This window comes from Silurus meridionalis, chromosome 18 (assembly GCF_014805685.1).
Source record: "Silurus meridionalis isolate SWU-2019-XX chromosome 18, ASM1480568v1, whole genome shotgun sequence".
Lineage (NCBI taxonomy): Eukaryota > Metazoa > Chordata > Actinopteri > Siluriformes > Siluridae > Silurus > Silurus meridionalis.
Genome location: NC_060901.1, coordinates 13,479,856 through 13,501,147, shown reverse-complemented (window position 1 = coordinate 13,501,147; position 21,292 = coordinate 13,479,856). Strand labels below are relative to the sequence as shown.

Below are 21,292 nucleotides of genomic sequence, written 5' to 3'. Positions count from 1 at the left end.
CTATCAGTTTGAATATTATTCACAATTCAATACAATTAAACAAACAACAAAAAATCTGGTTGGTTCTTCAGCTAACAAGACAAATGACAGCAAATAAAAGAATAGCTGAGTAGTAAAGACTAAAGGGCATCAATATTTTTGGGGCTGTTTTAGATGCTCTCTCACGGCTAAACTGTACAGTCAGTGTTATTTAGCCAACTTTAAAATAAGCATGCAAATAAATCTGTTAGGAAATATTTGTAAATACATCATAGCTCATTTGAAACGTTATAATGCTAATTTGTTTGTTGTTGATGATGTAAGCATGTGACCATGTAAACTTGATAACGTGCTGAACTCAGAATTAACTACCCGAGCAGGAATTTCTAGTTGGTGGTGAAGGGCTTTCTTTGGTTGTTTGGAAAAAAAATTTAAAAAACTGCCTTAGGTGTGAAGGTGTGTGTGTGTGTGTGTGTGTGTGTGTGTGTGTGTGTGTGTGTGTGTGTATTTAGCAATACAATGAAAACATTTTCAAATACAATGCAATGTAATGCTGTAGAATACAGAAAGCATACAGATACTACAATCGGATGCCTATTTAAAATAGATATTTTTGGTCACAGTATAACTGCAAACTGCGATGCATCGCTCTGATGCAATCATTAGCGTTTTAAAATATGAAAAATGGTTAAAGGATGTAAAAATGTTGTGTAAAAGAGAATAAATATTCTCAAACCTTATATACACAAAACTGTACAGACTTTAAAAACAATATTCACAATTGCTTATTAATCCAAGCCTGGGTCAAAACAAGTGTCCAAGCTTTATTCTGCATTCCACATGCCTCGTTTCGAATGGTAGAAGTGTAAAAAATTCCTCACATGCAGTCGTTCCACCTCCAACTTGTGTATTACGATTCTGAAAGAAAGATTAGAGGAATGGAGTTAGTGGACATCAGCATGCAAGAGAAGGTGAAAAAGCACTGTGACTGGTTTATATACCTCAAAGAAATGAGATAAATGCTAATCAAAACTTGGAGGATATGATTCTTACAGTTAGGCTCACTATCTCGTCTTTGTCCGGTTTGAAATTTATTCTATCATAAGCATAATCTTGGATTTATTTATTTAACTTTTTTAAAACTGTATCTTCCAAATGTCTGTAACTTGTCCATACCTGTCGAGTAGCTCCCAGTCTTCTCCTCCCCACGCCTCCTTGTAATCATTAAAGTTCATGCCTCCAACCTGGACCATGTCTGATTTGTAAATCCCCAAAAGACCATAGCCTTCAGTTTCCCAGAAACCTGTCACATAAAATATTTCATTGTTTGCACATTCATCACATCCTGAAGACTCACTGCCTTGCAGATATTAAAATATTTGCATGGTGTAAATGCAGAACAAATGAGATCCAAAACCTCAACTGTAAATTAACAAACAGATTGGCATCGTCAAATAGTTACTTCTTCATTTATGTCAAAAAGAGTTGTGTATGTAGAAATCTTATTTTTCTTTCGGCTGCTCCTCTTAGGGGACGCCACAGCGGATAATTAAAAAATAACTACAAATAAATAACCTAATATGCAAAGAGGGAAAAGAGGATTGCTAGATTCATTTATGCATATTTTTATTTAAAATATCCAGTACTATAGGTGGAGGTACTCTAGCAATGTAGTGCAACAAAGATAGTAATTCTCTTTTTTTAGTGCACATACCATTGTTGAAAGTGCTATGGAAATAAAACCTAATTCACATCTATGTTAATAAGCACTTTATTATTGTGTATTAATTTCACTCTTTGTCTTTCATTCGTTTACTCATGATTCATTTCTGAGGTCTTTTGTGAGACTAATGTGTGCACTGTAATGCAATAAGCAACAACCATACAGTATTTTATTACATTTAATGTTGTGGTTTGTATTTTACATCTTGCTTTTTCACATGCATTGTATATTTTGGAAAATGCTGTCACATTTTCTGATTCACATTGAAGTATTTGTATTGTTCATTATTTTGTACTTACAGGCCACCAAATCTTAATTAGTAAGATCTGGCGGGTTGATATGCCACATATAGATCGTTTGCTTTTAGCGTTCTTGATTACTAGGTATCACTGACTTTCAAACTCTGAAATATGAGTACCTGTGGGAGCTTTTACCGTGGCTCCACATTCCAGTCTCATCACGATAGGAGCATATACAGCCTTCCCCAGTATGCTGTGTTTGCGCACTTGATCTAATATTGATGGAGGAAAGTGGATGTGCAAGTCACACAAGAGCAAAATACTGTTGTCATCCTGAAGAATGAATAAAAAACATGAAATGGGTTAGTGAAAAAATTTTTTACAGCTGCTTATATGCACAGAAATAAACCTTAAATCGAGCAATCTGTTTAGAAAGGTTATTACCATACAAATACAGTGCCTGTCAAAAAGTGGAAGTGAAAATATGTGGACAGATGAGTCAAAATGTAATGTATTTTGGCTCTTACAGAAGAACTTGTAAGACAGAGAACAGGAGAGAAGTTGTTAGCAGACTGCCTCACAACGACAGTGAAACATAGCGGTGGAAGCTTTAATGGTTTTGGGGTTGTTTTGGAGCAGGGAAGGTTGTGGATTATTCCAGGTAAAAGGAATACCAAACCAACATAGCTATAGTTCCATTCCACATTACAACACCATGTAATTTCATCTAGACAGCAGCTAATAGGAACTAGCTTTACTATATAACAAGACTATTGCTTGAAGCTTACATCCAAGCTCTGTAAGCATTATTTAAAGAGCAAACAGTGGAGTGTTATGTATCATGGAATGGCCTGCTCAGTCACAGCACCTAATTACTACTAAACTGCTCGGGGATGAACTGGATCACAAGCTCAGAAAGAAGTATTCAACAAGTGAAAAACACCTCTGGCAAAAGGCACAGCAATGTATTTCAGCCGAATGTTTGGAGAATCGTCTGAATTCCAATAGTGTGTAAAGCTGTCATTAATGCTAATCATAATTAAAATTTTTAACTTCTGTACATTTAATCATTTCATCATGCCATTTAATTATCTACTTTGTTGTATATAAACAAAAGGAACATGCATACATGCATTCTTAGAAAGAAAGAAATGACTAGGTATTTCGAAACTTTTGACAGGCATGGTATGTACATAACCATATATGTTTATATATTTTTTAATTGTCACACAGGGGAAATATTTCTTACGTACTTTTACAAGATCAATTCCAGCTTGAATTCCATATGATTTGCCAAAATTCCCATCCAGGCTCTTAAACTGGTAGCTGTTCATATGTTGGAAATGCATACACACATATGACATAAATTGAGCAACTATTTTATAAACACATATTGACACCTTTATCTTTTAGTAAAAAAACATACCTTGGTATTTTTGCATTTTTCAGTTCCTTTTCTATATCGATATCACTGCTTTTGAAGTCTGTAATGATAACATTGAAGTTTTTGTCTCCTGTGACTTGATACACTTTCTCCATTTCTCGGATAAAGTACATGACCCATTTTCCTTGGTTTTTTACTGTTTGTAGTCAAAAAATCGAATAAATGTCACATGCATGCATCTAAGAATTGTGTAGTAAGAACATACGTATTTATTCTATTATGGAAAGACGAATTAGCAAATTTTGCCAAAAATATTCAATCCAATATCAACACAGCAGGTTTCTACTCTTTCCCTCTGCAATATTTTGCTTATACTGTAAAAAAGCAACTTAAAGGTTTTTCAATATTAATAATCACCATATTTATAGCATAGCCAGTGTTCTATTTTGAATTGATGTAGATGACATTCTGTCTTGTCTGTTATTTGTCACTGCATTTTGAACATAAACATATGCAGTACTATAGGTGCAGGTACTCTAGCAATGTAGTGCAACAAAGACAGTAATTCTCTTTTTTCAGTGCACATACAAAATCTTTGGGGCAATGTCCATTGTTGAAAGTGCTATGGAAATAAAACTGAAATGAAAAGCTTCTGATATATGAGTAACTTGTACAATGCCAGGATTGTGAACAGGGTTTTTTTCCCCATGAACCTGATTCACCTAATTCACATCTATGTTAATCAATACTTGTGTATTAATTTCTTTCTTGTGAATTAACTTTCATTCGTTTACCCATGATTATTGTTTTATTGTTTCATAGAACCAGGTTTTCTTTTTCATTTTTGTTTTTCATTTTTACATACATTTTAAGTTTTAAATTATTTTGTATTTTATTTGTAGTAAATATTTTGTATGCTTCCAAGCTGAAATTACATTTCTTCACCTGCATCTGCTTTTCACTTTGGTGAGATTCACTTTACATGATATACAGTAATGCCTAAATTTATAAATAATAATAATAATAATAATAATAATAATAATTAGTAGTATTAGTATAAGTAGTGGTAGTAGTAGTATTAGAAACTGTATATAAGATAATAAAAAAATGTTTTTACCAAAAATATGAATACTATGTTACAAACATCTAAGTAAATGAACCATCTAAAAAAAAAAAAAAAAAAAAAAGGGTAATACAAACTTTGTCAGATTGTATTACCAACTTTTATATGACACACAATACTGAACTGAAAAACAACTAGACCTGTTTTAGGATAAAAAAAATAAATAAAAATAAACCCTTACAGTATCTAATACAGCACTGAGTCTATTTTTGTAAAGAAGTAAGCAAAATGAGTTTTTTCTGTTATTTGTCACTGCTTTTTAAAATATTCCCATTATGCAATACTACAAGAGGTGCAGATAATCTAGCAATGTAATGCAACAAGGCAAAGACAGTCATTCTCTTTTTTCCCTCATACACATACAAATGATTCTAATATATGAGTTATTAGAACAATGTCAAGATTATGGACAGGGATTACCACGAACCACTACCAACTCATGTTTGTTTGTGCACCTGGTTCACCTGATTCACATTCACATCAATTACCATCTATGTGTTCACGTTTCTTATATATATATATATATATATATATATATATATATATATATATATATATATATATATATATATATATATATATATATATATATATATATAATATTGTTTACAATAAGGTTTTGTATATGTTCAGTTATTTATGTTTTGTTTCATTAGTAGTGCAGGTTTTATATGCTCACACTTTTAAAAAAAAAGTTTCTGCATTTGCATCTGCTTTTTGCTTCTGTGAGATTCGCTTCACATTACATTACAGTAATTCTGAATTCTATGAACAACTATTATTATTATTATTACTATTTTTATAGATGGTAGTTGTTGAAGTAATAGTTGAATCCCATATTTAACCCATTAGTGTGTTTTTGCCAAAACTATGGATATTACATTATATAGATCTGTTCTGGCCCCTGTAGATCAGTGGAGTCCCTGGCTATCTTCAAGCGACGATTGAAAACCTACCTCTTCCTAAAACACTTAAATTAGCACTTTCCAGGTTTGCTTTGTAGAATTCAAGAGTTATATTTATATTAGGGTTGTAATCTTGCATACCAGCGTAGATTTAATCATTGCTAGAGACTCAAAGCACTTTTGTACGTCGCTCTGGATAAGGGCGTCTGCTAAATGCCGCAAATGTACAGTGCCTTGCAAAAGTATTGACCCCTTTGGCATTTTTCCTATTTTGTTGCCTTACAACTTGGAATTAAAATTTAATTTTATTTGGATTTCATGTAATGGACATACACAAAATAGTCCTAATTGGTGAAGTGAAATGAAAAAAATAACTTGTTTCAAAAAATTAAAAAAATAAATAACGGAAAAGTGGTGCGTGCATATGTATTCACCCCCTTTGCTATTAAGCCTCTAAATAAAATCTGGTGCAACCAATTACCTTCAGAAGTCACGTAATTACTTAAATAAAGTCCATGTGTGTGCAATCTAAGTGTCACATGATCTCAGTATATATATATATATATATATATATATATATATATACACACCTGTTCTGAAAGGCCCCAGAAAGCAACACCACTAAGCAAGGGGCACCACCAAGCAAGCGGCACCATGAAGACCAAGGAGCTCGCCAAACAGGTCAGGGACAAAGTTGTGGAGAAGTACAGATCAGGGTTGGGTTATAAAAAAATATCCAAAACTTTGAACATCTCATGGAGCACCATTAAAGCCATTATTAAAAAATGGAAAAAATATGGCACCACAACAAACCTGGCAAGAGAGGGCCGCCCACCAAAACTCACGGACCAGGCAAGGAGGGCATTAATCAGAGAGGCAACAAAGAGACCAAAGATAACCCTGAAGGAGCTGCAAAGCTCCACAGCGGAGATTGGAGTATCTGTCCATAGGACAAATTTTAGCCGTACACTCCACAAAGCTGGGCTTTACGGAAGAGGGCCAGAAAAAAGCCATTGCTTAAAGAAAAAAATAAGCAAACACGTTTGGTGTTCGCCAAAATGCATGTGGGAGACTCCCCAAACATATGAAAGAAGGTACTCTGGTCAGATGAGACTAAAATTGAGCTTTTTTGCCCATCAAGGAAAATGCTTTGTCTGGCGCAAGCCCAACACCTCTCATCACCCCGAGAACACCATCCCCACAGTGAAGCATGGTGGTGGCAGCATCATGCTGTGGGGATGTTTTTCATCAGCAGGGACTGGGAAACTGTAATTGCTGCAAAAGGTGGCTCTACAAAGTATTGAGTTTGGGGGGGTGAATAGTTATGCACACTCAAGTTTCTTGTTTTTTTGTCTTATTTCTTGTTTGTTTCACAATAAAAAATATTTTGCATCTTCAAAGTGGTAGGCATGTTGTGTAAATTAAATGATACAAACCCCAAAATATCCATTTTAATTCCAGGTTATGAGACAACAAAATAGGAAAAACGCCAAGGGGGGTCAATACTTTTGCAAGGCACTGTAAATGTAAATTAACCATCTATAAAAAAAAGTCAACACACCATTATTTAATTTTCAGTTTGTCAGGTTTTTTGTGTGTGTGTGTTTAATCTGACACAATAACAGTCAATATTGAACTGAAAACCAACTAGAAATGTTTTAGTATAAAAAGATTTTTGTTTGTTTTTGTTAAGATTCTAGTAGTACATTTTGCGAATTTACTTCTAATTTACTTTATAACTACTGTAGATTGTTATCTACACTCACCTGGGGCTTTATTTCTTTACTCTATGTTGATGTTTTAGATTGAGGTTACTGATGTTTAGCAGACAATCTGTAGACTAACTAGTTTACATGCCTTGTTATAACACACTACAGACACACTACACAATACAGCACTAGAGTTATATATAAAAACGGTTATATTTCTGACCTGTCAGGATGACATTGACCATTGCCTTTGGGTTCCAGGTGAAGTCTGTTGGGATGCAGAGGCCAGGCAGTCCTGAATTTATCTGGCTAGATGTGGTGTAAAAATATTTAGAGATAAGCACAGTCTTGCCCTCTTTATCTTCCATCTTCATCTCCAGCAGGTAACGACTGCCCACACCGGCCTTTGTCTTCTTTTCCACATTCATCACTTTTTTCAAGACCAGATCACTGCAAAACATATCATATATTTCAGACACATTCACTTTGTGGGCCATCTCCACAAAACAAGGTGGTGGTGCGATAATTTACCGTGTTTTTATGTCTAATTTCAGTTGATTCCTAAAGGCTTTAATTACAGGCATGACATCTTTTTGATACATTATGATATTTCCAGCTCTTTTGCAGTTGTCGACGGCAATGTTGCTCTGCATTGAATGGAAATTTACAGGCTTTACATTGATGACCTGCTGCCAGTTTGGCTGGTTTATTTTAGGCTCTGTTGGTTGGGCAAGTACATGTTACTGATAGAACAGAAAGTTATCTATCAACTTATTTATTCACTTTTAAAATCAAGGAACATCAGAGATGTTAATAATTTTTATAAGGTAATTGGTAATTTACCTTCGTCACCATTTTCTTCCAATTTCATGTATGGATGAAACCCACCTCTGCAAAAGTGAAAAAAACAACAACAAGAATATTAGTTAAAGTCTGTATAGTAAAACTTGAGGTGTAATGTATGTTTCTGATATACAAATTGTAAGTACATACCCCTGCTCATATGCTTTGTCCTTTTGATAAAAGCAAATCTGTGCTTTTTTGTTTTCATTTGTAAGCCTTGTGTAGTCATTTGGGTACACTGAGGTGTAGCGAACCTTTAAAACCACAAAAAAAACCTTAAAACCCCTGATAAACTAATGGCATTTCATCAGAATCAATTAAATGTTAGCATAAGTGCATTGTAATTATTTAAACAGTTTATATATAACCCCAATTTCAAGAGTTGGGATGCTGTGTAAAATGTAAATAAAAACAGAATGCAATTATTTGCAAATCTCTTGAACCCATATTTCTATTACAATAAAACAAAGAAACCATATAAAATAATTGAACTAAAAAGCATTGAATTTTAAAGAAAAATAAGATCATTTTGAATTTGATGGCTACAACATGTCTGACAAATGTTGGGACAAGGGGTATGTTTACCACTGGGTAGCATAATGTTTACCACTGGGTAGTTCATAAATGTCTAGAAACTGAAGAGATCAGTTGCTGGAGTAATGGGAAAGGAATCTGTGTCTGATACAGAATTCTACCTGCTTAAGAGTCCTGGGTCTTTGTCATGTTTTTTGTTTCATAAAGCAACAAATGGCAAATGGCAAACACAGCCTGGACTACAGGTAGGCCAGTTTAACACCCTTTTCTACTGCAAAGCAATGCTGTAATAAGTGCTGCATGTGGTTTAGCATTGTTTTGCAAGGCCTTCCCTGAAAAAGATGTCTGGATGGAAGCATTGAAAATTTCCCTTTTTTCCCCTTGAAATAATACATTTCCTCAGTTTAAACATTTGATATGTTTAATTGTGTTTGATTTTAAAGAGAATATAGGTTTTAGGAGATTATCAAATCATTGCACTCTGGTTTATTTACATTTTATTTACAGTGTCCCAACATTTTTGGAATTGGGGGGTTGCAATAAATATACTGATTGTTGTATGAACCTCACATGACTAAATAATTATTTTATGACTAAGTAAATATTTTATCATGAACCATTCTTGCATGCTATTGTATAATCTATTAACTGAATCAAGATTCTGTGAAGCTGCACAAACTATAAAGTAGTAAAATAGTACTCACATGACGTACACCATCGTATCTGTTAATTGTAGAGTTCTCATATATGTAAATAGGATAGGAAAAACATTTCGGAAACACATTTTTCAGATGGGACTCCGGTAGCTGTGGTACTGTAGAGAGAGAGAAAGAGAGACAAAGAGATATATAGAGAGAAATAAGCTGGTCCTAAAGCTTACAATGTATCAGAAAATATATGTGTGATTTGCTCATGAATCACTCACTCTTGTAGCTGATGTCTCGTGGGTCTTCTTTGACCATGTCGGTGTCAGGTTTAGAGTCGGGGTCAGGGCGTAACCTTTGACTAGCTGCTGTATGAGGGATTATGTGACTTTCCACTGCCATTGCAGAAGACTCATCTGTACACAAAAAAACAAATACTTGTACATTTATTGCCAGAATCATTTCACCAGCACAATTTGGAAATGAGAGAGAATGAATGTTCAGTGTTGGTACCAGTTTCTTTGAATGATCTTAACCAAACTGCCCAAATAACACAACAGTATCACTTATAAGGACCTAAATGAACATTTCTGATTTCTTTTCAATCCCTGTCTTCCATTGTGTTATAGTTAAAACTCTATAATCAAATTAATTGGCTAAATAAATAAAATAGTTATTGGTAGTGATAAACTATTTAATACTTTAAGTTCTTTTGACATTATTTACTGATTTTTTATTTAACAAAGTGCACATGTTATTCATAGCTATTGACTTTTCTGGTTGATAGTATGAACAGTGAAGTTTGTTTATTTTTTATTAATTTGGCTTATTGCTAGAGTATTACTTATAAAGCATTAATGCCCAAATACTTGTCTGTTCATTGTAAATAGTCAGGGAATAATATCTTATTGCATTTAATGTATAGTGCTATAAATACATTTTTCTACTACTTTTTTAGAATAGAATAGCCTTTATTTGTCACATATACATTACAGCACAGTGAAATTTGTTCTTCGCATATCCCAGCTTGCTTAGAAGCTGGGGTCAAAGCGCAGGGTCGGGCCATGATACGGCGCCCCTGGAGCTTAGAGGGTTAAGGGCCTTGCTCAAGGGCCCAAGAGTGGAAGCTTGGCGATACTGGGGCTTGAACCGCTGGAGCTACCACTCCCCAAACTTAGTACAAACTAAGGTGTCTAGGCTATCCTAACTGTTCAGTACTGCATTTTTCTGTATGCAGGTAGATCATTGTGTTGTAATGAGAATAATTTTTTATAGTGCTTAAACACACCACTGTACAGTGACAGATACTCTGCAGTAATAACTTCAAAATCGCTGTCTTCTTTGTTGAGACGCCACTGCAAAAATAGAAAAGCAAAATATTCTTAGAAAGACTTGTACATTACAGATAAATACAGATAAATACATCTTGCAACAGCATTTCAGTGCAAGATGAAAACTTATTTTGCCTACTTCAAGATTATTAAGAACATTTGAAACTTGAATTTATGAAATTGTGTATTTCACGTTTAGCCACAGATGTTTGAACCATATGACATTTAATACTATTATTTACTACCAATACACACATAGTCAAATACAAGTGTGTGGCTTGAGAAAACACTTTACATGGAGAGACTTCCACATTTTCTTCTTTAGTCAAATGTGCTTTTCTATCAAATTATGATAATCCTGACAGTCTATATCTGAATGGATTGATTTGAGTTTTGCTAATTTCTCTATAGCACATAACTGTAACTAATTGATCAAAAATTTTGAATGTTTATGGAATTCTCACCTAAATAGCCAGGTTTTAAACATCTTTAAGCATTGTTTAAATTGGCTCTTTATTATAACATTTTCTTATATTTGCAGGAGAATAGAGTATGTTAAAAATAAACAAATTTTGGTTAAATTGTTTTTGTATACCACTAGTATTCCTAAGCCAACACAGTTAAAATGAAAATAAATATATAATAATAAAAAATTAAACTGATTCATACTGCAAGCTCCAAATGATCCATTTCTTCATTTTGCTTGTAGATGATTTCAAAGTAATAGCGTTGCTTTTTGGAGAGCCTAAAAAGAGAATATCATATCATATTTAAGCTGGTCACAAAAAATGTAAATGTTTTTAATAACTGTTATTATAAATAAACAGAAAAACTGTGAAAATGTGTTACTTACTTTACAGGCTCAGATGTCTGAGATGCAAATTTATCATATTCCCCTGGTACAGCCCATTCATTTCCTGCCTAAACAACAGTAAGCAGCAATAAGACATGGGATAGTTGACCTAGTAAACCATTTTGTATATTACATGTCTAATAATCGCCTGCAGAAACAATCAGGTAAAAAAGTTACTCCTATTTTTTTGTTTGGTGAATTACATAAGTTATTATTTTAACATTGTGCCTTGCTGAATTGAGATAAGATGAGACAATACAATACAATAAAATACTTTATTGATCTCAAAGAAAACTAAGGTTGTTCTTGCGGCATAACATACAAACAAGTAATTCTTACTTTGCCAAGGAAAGCCATTAGTTTTATGTTTTTGATGCTTTCATCCGAACTCAGCCAGAATTCGGAGTTATCATCAGAAGCAATGGCAAAAATGTATTCTCCTGGTAAAGAGCAACCAAGACAATATTATACACAGCAGTGCCTTAATTTATAAGTGTAAATTGTACAAAACTGTAGCCTGGAACAGAATATGAAAGTTTCAGCTTAAAGTCAGCCTTTGCTACATAAATGGATTTCTCAAAGTAGCACTTACCACTTTTTCTTGGATTAATGTAGCCAAAGATTCTCAGCCCATAGCTTTCCCCTCCAGAATGAACAGCGAGCCTTCTGATTGTGGTACGTGACTAAAATCATAACGATACATTATCCATTTGAAAAAATTCAGAATATTCTATAGAACTACATTTTTGGTTGAAATATAATAACATAACAGTTGAATCAAAAAGAGCAAAAAAAAAAGAATCAAAAAGTAAATAATTTTAAACTTGATAGCTCACAGCCCATTGTGATTCTTTCTATTAATTACACTTTAAGCAGTATAAAAAAAACATTTAAATCGAAGAATGTTCTGTTTTACAAGATTGTAAATAGTAAAGGTGGGAGCATATTCTTCAAATAACTATTACTGTTCATTCAATAAGTTAGAGATATACTGTAGTCTATTTCAATGTTTGCTATCTAATAATTCATACATTCAGTACATTTAAAAAAATATTTAGTCCCCTAATTTTTTCTACATTTTGTAATGTAATTATGATTTGAAAATTGTGTCACAGCCTCCATGGCAGTTCCACCTCCACCACACCAGTGGGAGCCTTTCCCCGTGTTTTGAGCACTGTCCAGTCAAAGTGCACTTTCTGGGATTGCTGTTCTTAAGATGGGCTAACGAGATTAACTGTGTGAAGTGTGGTATTTTCACTGCTCATACCAAATCGTTTCTCAAGTCTATGTTCCATTCATTTCCTGTGTATGACTGTTGATTTCCATTGTTTTGATTCTCTCAGTCCTTTGTGTGTGTTTTGGATTTGTTTTGCCTCCCTGATTGCCATCTGACTGCCATCTTGGATTTGCGTGTTTTTTCGGACTTTTATTAAACCACAAATGGATTCTAATCCACCTGCATCTGAGTCTTTGTCACATTGTGTCATTCAATTTGGTCTATATAAGATTAGTTGAAATTTTACGTCAGAAACGCTGACTGCAAAGCTCAGAGACAGTATTGAGGTACAAATTTAGGAGTGACTACAAAAAACATTCCTCTGTATTAAAGTTTCCCAATAGAAATATGGCCTTCATAATTCTCAAATGGAAAAAATAAATAAAATAAATAAACTAGGACATTTCCTAAAGCTAGCCAAATTCAGCAATCAGGATAAAAGGGACTTAGTAATAGAATTAATTAGTTTATTATTATTTATTATTTATTTATATATTTATTTATTGTTTAAATAATAAAATAAGAAATTATGTTGCTGTCTCATAGACAGTATAACATTTTCTGTTTGTCTCTATGTGAGTGTGTGTGTGAGTGTGTCACTAACATGGGGGAACTCAGGAAACATCTCATTCTTCCTCAGTTGATCCACAGATCCTCCACACCAGTCCTCAAAAATGTGCATGTTCACTTGACCCAGAAACTGTTTAAATGACAAGTTTTGCAAGTGCGTTTAATGCCATATGCTCAAATCAACCTGGCATCGAGATTCTATGAATAGAGGGAAATATACAGTAGGTAGAGATTTCTGCACCTCAGGTTTCCATTTCGGCTGTCCATTTTGCATCATCTGAGAGGACAGTTATAAAGTTGAAATCATCAGATTGATGGAGAATATGATGTCCATTAATATATAAATGTAAAAAGAAAATGTATTTATTAATAAATCAAGGAAATACTATCCTACCCTAATCTGCATATCTTCAGAAATCTCCCAGAAATCTGAAACACAGATGGCTTTATGTTGGCATCTCTTTCATGTATAGTGAATGTCAGAGTCTATTTGAAAAGGTAAATAATAAGAAACTTTAAGTGCATTGACTGCAATAAGCTTTTTATTTCTGTAACACCTTATATAATAAATATGCATTTATAAGACCATTACAATCATCATTGATATATGGGTTCCTAAATGTTTTTAAAATCATACAGATCCTTGTACTAAATGAGCCTGAATCCAATGCAAGCACAGGTTGATCAATGGCACCTGTGATGTTAGTGATCAAAAGACACAAAATTAAATTATATTGTGTATTTTCCCTTGTGCCACTAACACGGCTCTGACCTGTCTACACATTGACACCACAAGACCTCTGAAGGTGTGCTGTGGTGTCTGTTGTGTAAGTTGTGAGTCAGGGCCTTTATGGATTGGATATTGTCCTGCACATAACACAGAAGCTCTTGTAGACTGCCATCTGGGAAATCTTTGCATGCTCCTCAAACCATTCCTGAACAACTATTGCAGTGTGGCAGGGAGCATTATTTTGCAAAAAAAAAAAAGCCACTGTTTTCATCGAATGCCGTTGTCATGCAGAGGTGCACTTGGTCATGAAGAGGATTTGCCAAGAGTATTATACTGCATCCACCTTGCACTGGTTTGTCTTTCTCTGCTTCAAATGGACATTTGGTGCAACCCAGATGAGGATGGGTTCCCTCTTGAGTCTGGTTCCTCTCAAGGTTTCTTCCTTATGCCATCTCGGGGAGTTTTTCCTTGCCACAGTTGCTCATCAGGGACAAACATACTTACAAAGAACATATTTATGTTTAATCACCACATTATCTGTGTAAAGCTGCTTTGAGACAATGTTCATTGTTAAAAGCGCTATACAAATAAAAATGAATTGAATTGAATTGAATTCTCACATAGTGCATCCTGGTTGTCCACATGATGTAAAAGTAATTTTGATTAATCACACAGGGATCCCTTCCTTTGCTCCATGGTCCAGTTCTGATGCTCACATGCCCATTGCAGGTGTTTTCTAGATTGGACAAGAGTAGCCCCATACACTAGCTGAGATGCACTGTGTGTCCTAACACCATTCTATCAGAACAGCATTAAATTAACCCTAGTGCATCAGTGAACCATGTCTGCCCATGACTCTGTATACGGTTCACCAGATGTCTTTCTTATGACTGCTTTTGATAGATTTGTCGGCTGAAAAAAATTCTTATTCAAACGTCGTTCGGGAAAACTAGTCTCGTCCGAATAGGGCTTATGACTGCATTCCTAGAATTCTCTTGAAGACTTGCCATTTTAGAGATCAAATTACCCTGTCAAACCAACGCAATTTAGCTCTAGTGAAAGCCTCTTGGATCCATATACTTGACCATTATTCCTGCTTCCAACACATCAATTTTGAAAACTGACTGCTGACTTGCAACCTTATAAATCCTACCTTTTATCAAGTGACATTGTTGATTATCCATGTTATTCACTTCACTTGTGAGTGATTTAAGTGTTCTGGATTATCTGCTCTGATATTTTCATTTATATCTAAATTAGTATTAAGTACAGTATAGGGTAAACATTTCAGACTATGTCTTTCTTGACCTACTTTATAAAGGATATAAAGACAGAGCATTTGATTATCAGTAACTAAAAGAAAATTAAGGCAGGTTCCTAGTCATTATCAAATCCAACTATTTAGGACACACATATTAGGCCTTACTGCTTTAACATGCACAGCCACCACAGCAGGAAGTCATGTTAATGATTTGATCATATTTATTAAAGCCTTGCATTTCATTTTCTTTGAAAAGATTGGTAGTATTACACTTAATTGTAATCCTATTTATTCTTCAATTTTTTCAGTCCAAATGTTTTTACTGTCAGCTACAACTGTAAAAGCTTCAGAGCATTTACATTCAAAACCTATAATATAATTAACTATATAGTGAGTTTTGGTAATTTTTTTTACCTTAAATTTGGCAATTTATAATAGTTAAGGTCACATACACATTCAGAAAGATAATAATAAATAATTAAACTAATAAAAAAATAAATCCATTACTCACCAAAATTGGAATGCTTTTTGTGATCACGTGGAGTAAATGCAAAATATGTGAAAACTATCAGCGTTACTAAAAACACAAACAATTTTCGGATCGTTCCCAATGTGACATATTTGACACACAGATGTTCAATTTGATTTATCATATTTAAAGTTTGACAATGATCTCAGTGCAAGAAGCTAAAACCTTAACAAGTGAGGCAGTAAATTAAATGCGGTGCTTGGTGTCTTATATTGTATAGTCTAGATATATAAAGCTCCACCTTCTTCTGTGCTAAATTCCAATGAATTTCTCTCTTCCTGTATCAGTGACAAAGTGAATTATTTGAGGGTGTAGTCTGTTCTCTAAGCATTTAATTTTTAATGGGTGTGCTTGCTCAAAAAAACACTATGAATAAGGGTGTGTGCAGAAATTAGTAAATTCTTTGCATTGATGAAGAGTCTATCAGTACTTTTGAAGTAAGCTGATGGTCGTTTGCGTAATTTGGGTATGACACATGAAACACCAAAGACAGGTAATCAGCATTTCTTTTTTAGCTTATGAAGGGTTTGGCCCTAAAACTGCTTAAACCCTTTCAAAATACAGGTTTAAAGACATTAACTATATTTTAAGGGGTGCATGTCTTCCTTAACCTTACATAACCCTTGAAAATCTGTCAGAAAATTCTAAATAGAAAATGCAACACTTCTCTCAGAAAATTGTTCCAATTGCAAATGTTTTGGTGAATGCTTATTGTTTTTGTTTGCACTGCAACAACACAAAAAAAAAAGAACACAAAAGAAAAGTTAAACTTGATAAGATTTCAACAAAACTCAAAAGTAGACTGGACAAAATTATTGGCACCTTGTCAAAATTGTAAGAAATAATTGCTTTTTAAACATGTGATGCTCCTGTAATTTGTATTTAGACACACCTTGTGGCCAATATAGTAATCACACTTGCAACCAGTTAAAATGGAGAGAATGTTGCCTCAACCTTGGTGTTGTGTGTCACACTGAGCATGGAGAACAGAAATAAGTGTAAAGAGTTGCCTGTGAATTTGAGAGAAAATATTGTGGAAAAACATAGACAATCTCAAGGCTACAAGTCTGTCTCCAGAGATCTTAATGTTCCTGTGTCCACTGTGTGCAATATCAAGAGTATCATGGCACTGCAGCTAACCACCCTATTTGTGGACGGAGGAGCAAAATTAATTAAAAATTACAACGAAGGATTGTTCGAATTGTGGATAAAGAACCCAGAATAACTTCAAAACAAATTTAAGCTGATCTGCTGATACAGGGTACAACTGTGTCAGCTCGCACTTTCCGTCGCCATCTGAATGGTAGGAGACTCAGGAGGACACGACTGCTGACACAAAGAAATAAAAAAAGCCAGACTGAAGTTTGGCAAAACCTATGTGACAAAAACATAATCAGTCTGGGAGAACGTACTGTGGACTGATAAGACAAAAAAAAGAGCTTTTTGGTAAAGTACATCATGGCACTGTTTACAGAAAAAAAAATGAGGCATTCAAAGAAAACACAGCCCCTGCATTTAAACATGGTGGAGGTTCAAATATGTTGTGTGGTTGATTTGCTGCTTCTGGTACTGGAAGCCTTGACTGTCTGAACCGTATCATGAAATCTGTTGATTACCAAAAATATTTGGGGCACAACATAGTGGCTAGTGAAAGCTGTGTCTCCACCAATGGTCATGGGTCTTCCAGCAGGACAATGACCCGAAACACACTTCAAAAACACAAGAGTTCTGAAAATGGCCAGCAATAAGTCCAGATTTGAATCCCATAGAACACCTGTAGAAAGATCTCAAAACAACAATTGGGAGAAGGCATCCTTCAAATCTGAATAACCTGGAGCACTTTGCAAAAGAAGAGTGGTCTAAAATTACAGTAGAGAGGTGTAAGAAACTCATTCATGGTTTCAGGAAGCGATTGATTTCAGTTATTTTTTCCAATGGGGTGCTACCAAATATTAAGTTAATGGTGCCAATAATTTTGTCCAGTGCATTATTTGGGTTCTGTGTAGAATTGTATCATATATATATATATATATATATATATATATATATATATATATATATATATATAGTGTCATTTATAGCCTTTTCATGTGACCTTTTCTCTTTTTTTTTCTTTGTTTTTTTTTTTTTACATCTGCCTATTTATTTCCCGTAGAACATCTGTTCTTACACTTTTTATTAAAGTAGTGTCATTGAGGAGAAAAGCAATAGATGGAGGGGGTATGAATGTGGTGCTAGAATCAATTTGAATTGATTTGGTTGAAGTTTTTCATTTCTGTCACACACCCTTATAATTTTGAACCAAAATCTCTAAACCAGTATGCTAGATATATTGGATTTGTTGGTCAAATTGCTGCAGAACAAACAGTGCCTGATGTGTGGAGACATCTTGTGGTTGCTCAGCACAAAAAAACCTAATACTAAACGTTCAATTTCTAATTAGAGCATAATTATTGCAATCTCAAAATTTTATTTTAATATTAAAACAACACGAAAACTAGAAGGACTTTGATTAGACATGTTATAAGATTAATTACAGTGGAACCCGGTTATCTCGCCCTCGGGTAACTCGACAACCCTATTAAGTCGACGTTTTTGAAGTGGAACCGCCAAATTCTCGGTTTCGGGTTCGGTTTTGGATCTTCCGGGTTTTTTTTCCGGCTTCGCGCCGTGCCGCCGGTCGCGGTATTTTTTAATTTCCCTATTTTTCCATTTACAAACTCCCTCTCTCTCTCTCTCTCTCGCTCGGCTTATCTCCCCCTCGGCATCGCGGACGTAAGTTTTTTCGGACAAGTTGCTTTGTGTGTTTGTGCGGATTACTTCAGCCTGATGGTCATAAGTTTTCAGAAACGTAGTTACTGTTTATTTTTCTTTTTTCCCCCACATGTGGACTAAATGTGAGACGGCACTGTGCAGCCGCTGTTTTTTTTTTTTTTTTTTTTGAGTGATCTGTGTGTTTACACAATGTTGGAGAATAGAATAAAGGTTTGTATGGAGAATGGACGGTGGTCTGTATTGTATACTGGTAAATCTCTGCTGTTAGTAGGTGCACTTATGCCTTTTGTTGTTAACAAACGTATGTACATTTTTATAGCATGCCTTCATCAAACAAATCGCGGCAACGCTGTTGTGTAAAAAACCCTCCAAAAACACGTGCATGTACATTCTCATTTATTAACGCACATCATGTACATAAAGAAATTTCAAGCACGTTAATATATTGCCGCCATTTTGTTTTCGTTTATCTCGATCATCGGTTACCTCGATGCTTTTTGGCGACCCCCTAGGACATCGACATAACCGGGTTCCACTGTATATCAATATGTTGTAAATATTTAGTTCAAAAGTGACCCATTTGTCCTCGTAAAGTGGTTTGCAGTCATTGTTATTATCACCTATCATTTATGAGTATTTTATTTTGGATATCAATCTAACCAATAAGGAAGCACTAGATGACATCAAGGGATGACAGGAAATGCTGTGTAGTCATGTTTCAGGAACTGCACTTACAAACACATACAAAAATGCTTAACAATATAAAACAACTAAAACTAAAAAATGTTACTACATAAAATTAATATTTATAAATACATTTCTATGCGTTTCGAGTGTATTTATTTTTTCCTAAACGTTTCATTCTGATTAGTAAAAGTATCGTATAACACATGCATAGTATTTTTTGACCTATTACACCTATAATAGTAAAAGTAATTCCCAATTTTACCACATGATGGCGAGAGAGGTTTGGGGTAGGACTCGATCTCAACGTCACATTTTCATGATCGGCTATTTTTATAATGCTTACATTTAAAGATGCTAATTATAAAGGTTTTGCATTTACAGAGAGATAAATAGACAAAGAAAAAAGACAAAAAACTGAGATCTAATAAGAGTCAACATATAAGACATTCAGTATTTTTCTCTTCACAGGGTAAGACTCTTGCACCACTCGAAGCTTGTTCATAATTTATAAATGAATTTATTAATTCAGTATTTGTCTAAAGTAACTGGGCATGAGGTAGGAATACTCCAAGGATGGAATGTTATTTCATTGCGGGTCATCATGCACAACACAAATACACATACAAATAATTATTTTAACCCTGAACATTTTATGAAGACATTATTTGGAGCTCATGCTGCTGCTATTCACAATAATATATTATTTTCTTTGCACACTGCAAAAATGATTATGTCGAAAAAGTACTAGTCAATTCCTGAATTAAGTACGTAATCTAAATACATAAATAGTTATTGTCCCTACATACACAATACAGACACCTGAATTTTCTTCTTCCCCACTGCTAACACAATGTTGGATTTGTATAGAATGCCTTTGGATATTGTAGCATTCCATTTCCTCTTCACTTATACTTGGAGACTCAAATCTGTTCCAGCTTGACAGTTCCCCTGTGCACAAAGTCAGCTCCATGAAGATATGGTTTACATGGGTTGGAGTGAAAGATCTTAAATGGCCTGCTATAGAGCACTGACCTCCACTGTATGGAACTCCTTTGGGACCAATTGGAGTCATGATTGCACCTCAGGCCTCCTCACCTCTCCTGCATCAGTACCTGACTTTATTAACGCCTAAACGAGTACAAGTCTCCATAACCACACTCTAACATCTAGAGGAACATCTTTACAGAAGATTGGAGGTAAATATAACAGCAAATAGGAACTAAATGTGGAATGGAATGTTTTAAATACACATATAAATCTTATGGTCAGGGGTCCACAAACTTTTGTCTACATAGTGGACCATCCAAAGCCTTTTACATTCCATAATTTTGTGCTATTTCTATTGTAAAACATATTGTAGCTTTAAATTATTATTATTATTATGCACACTAGAAATAATGGTGCAGATCAGAATTCTGCTAGACAATGCAAGGATTTTCTCCTAATTTAACAAATGCAGAAGGTGATTTAACCAGGGCTGTCCAAAGTCCACAGGCAAGCTTGCTTACCCACACACTCTGTAATCAATTACTTCTTTGCATTTATTTTTGTAATCTCTTTTTCCTTATTGTTCCCCTTTCTTTAATCATGACACAGACAATGCCAAGCTGTTGCTATGGAAACAAGGTGACTTTAAAAGTTCCCTTTATACGAGCAAAGAGAGCAATTTTATTCCACAAGTATAAAAAAAAGAAATGGCAGAAATGAAAGACTCAGTATTACTTTACATTGTTTTACATTACATTAGGATTCCATTCATTACCAGTCATAATGTTGTATAGATTTTGCTTCCTGAGAATTTTGTATGTGATGAGGTTTAACATTTTCCCAGCATTTCTTAATATTTGCAGGAAAGTGAGAAATCGAAGGCACTTTATAACACCATATAAGGTGTAACAAAGGGTAATATTCCCTGGTTTCTCTCCTGCTGAATGCATAGATGGTCCATTGTGAATGCCACCTTTACAAACTTTTAATAAGGTTGAAATGTGCTGCACTAATTGATTCTATATGGTAAATTGCAAAGTTATGCATCACAGGTTATTCATTGTGCTCTTATTGCTGCTAATCAGTAATTTAACATATAACACAAATTCATGTTCCAGTTAAGTGCATTCTATTGTACAGTACAAAAATAATTACAATATTATGATTAGAATGACAATTGCAATTCCTTTAGCAGATTATATTTTAAAAA

At 34.3% G+C, this 21,292-nt stretch overlaps 1 protein-coding gene across 2 annotated transcripts; it reads right to left on the bottom strand.

Moving 5' to 3' along the window:
- Window positions 1–557: 557 nt before the first annotated feature.
- On the bottom strand, window positions 558–15,792 carry b4galnt3a (beta-1,4-N-acetyl-galactosaminyl transferase 3a). 2 transcript variants are annotated; one of them, XR_006928576.1, is made up of 20 exons: window positions 15,616–15,792; window positions 13,508–13,542; window positions 13,355–13,390; window positions 13,148–13,243; window positions 11,860–11,950; window positions 11,607–11,707; window positions 11,268–11,335; window positions 11,084–11,159; window positions 10,372–10,438; window positions 9,365–9,499; window positions 9,144–9,253; window positions 8,056–8,159; window positions 7,906–7,952; window positions 7,594–7,780; window positions 7,286–7,512; window positions 3,368–3,521; window positions 3,195–3,267; window positions 2,137–2,274; window positions 1,156–1,282; window positions 558–897 (listed from the first exon to the last, which is right to left on the bottom strand). XR_006928576.1 is itself a non-coding variant. In XM_046873902.1 (20 exons), exons 1-20 carry the CDS (start codon window positions 15,755–15,757, stop codon window positions 804–806), a joined length of 2,124 nt encoding a protein of 707 aa, XP_046729858.1. In that variant the 5' UTR covers window positions 15,758–15,792; the 3' UTR covers window positions 558–803. The 2 variants fall into 2 exon arrangements, 1 of the variants encoding a protein (XP_046729858.1); XM_046873902.1 differs by having other exon boundaries at window positions 2,121–2,274.
- Window positions 15,793–21,292: the final 5,500 nt, after the last annotated feature.